The sequence below is a fragment of the Lipotes vexillifer genome, unplaced genomic scaffold (genome assembly GCF_000442215.2).
Source record: "Lipotes vexillifer unplaced genomic scaffold, Lipotes_vexillifer_v1.1 scaffold717, whole genome shotgun sequence".
Classification (NCBI taxonomy): domain Eukaryota; kingdom Metazoa; phylum Chordata; class Mammalia; order Artiodactyla; family Lipotidae; genus Lipotes; species Lipotes vexillifer.
In genome coordinates this window covers 2,453,248-2,453,601 of record NW_006798707.1, presented here as the reverse complement: position 1 = coordinate 2,453,601, position 354 = coordinate 2,453,248, and the positions used below count along the sequence as shown (strand labels likewise).

Here is a 354-nt window from a genome sequence, read left to right as displayed (position 1 = left end):
AGCAGGAAGCCATAGCTGCCTCCAGGCTAAGACTGAGGCCCAAGGAGGAGGCCTGTGGCTGAGCTGCCCAGAGGCCGTGTGGCCTGGCCTTTGTACCTCGGCATGGAGGATATCCAGAGCCTTCCCGATGTTGTCCGTGAAGTTCCGTGGAGAATAGCGGGCCTGCAGGAAGAGGAAATGTCTCTAACCCCATTCATGACCCCACCTCTCGGTAGACCATGACCACTTCCTCTCCTGGGTCCCCTCCTCCCTGTATTTCAGCCAGAACGGGCAACACTGAAACACAGGCTATCTTTTGGGGCCCTAGCCTCCACCCTCACCCCACGGTCCTCAGGCTTGAGGTGAAGGCTGTGA

General features: G+C 58.8%; 1 protein-coding gene across 1 annotated transcript in view; it reads right to left on the bottom strand.

Moving 5' to 3' along the window:
• PLB1 (phospholipase B1) overlaps positions 1–354 on the bottom strand; it is a 128,594-nt gene that overhangs the window by 56,942 nt on the left and 71,298 nt on the right. The window contains exon 24 of the mRNA XM_007470893.1: positions 97–162. Within this exon, the coding sequence (XP_007470955.1) occupies positions 97–162 (66 nt within the window). The remainder of the gene's footprint in view (positions 1–96; positions 163–354) is intronic.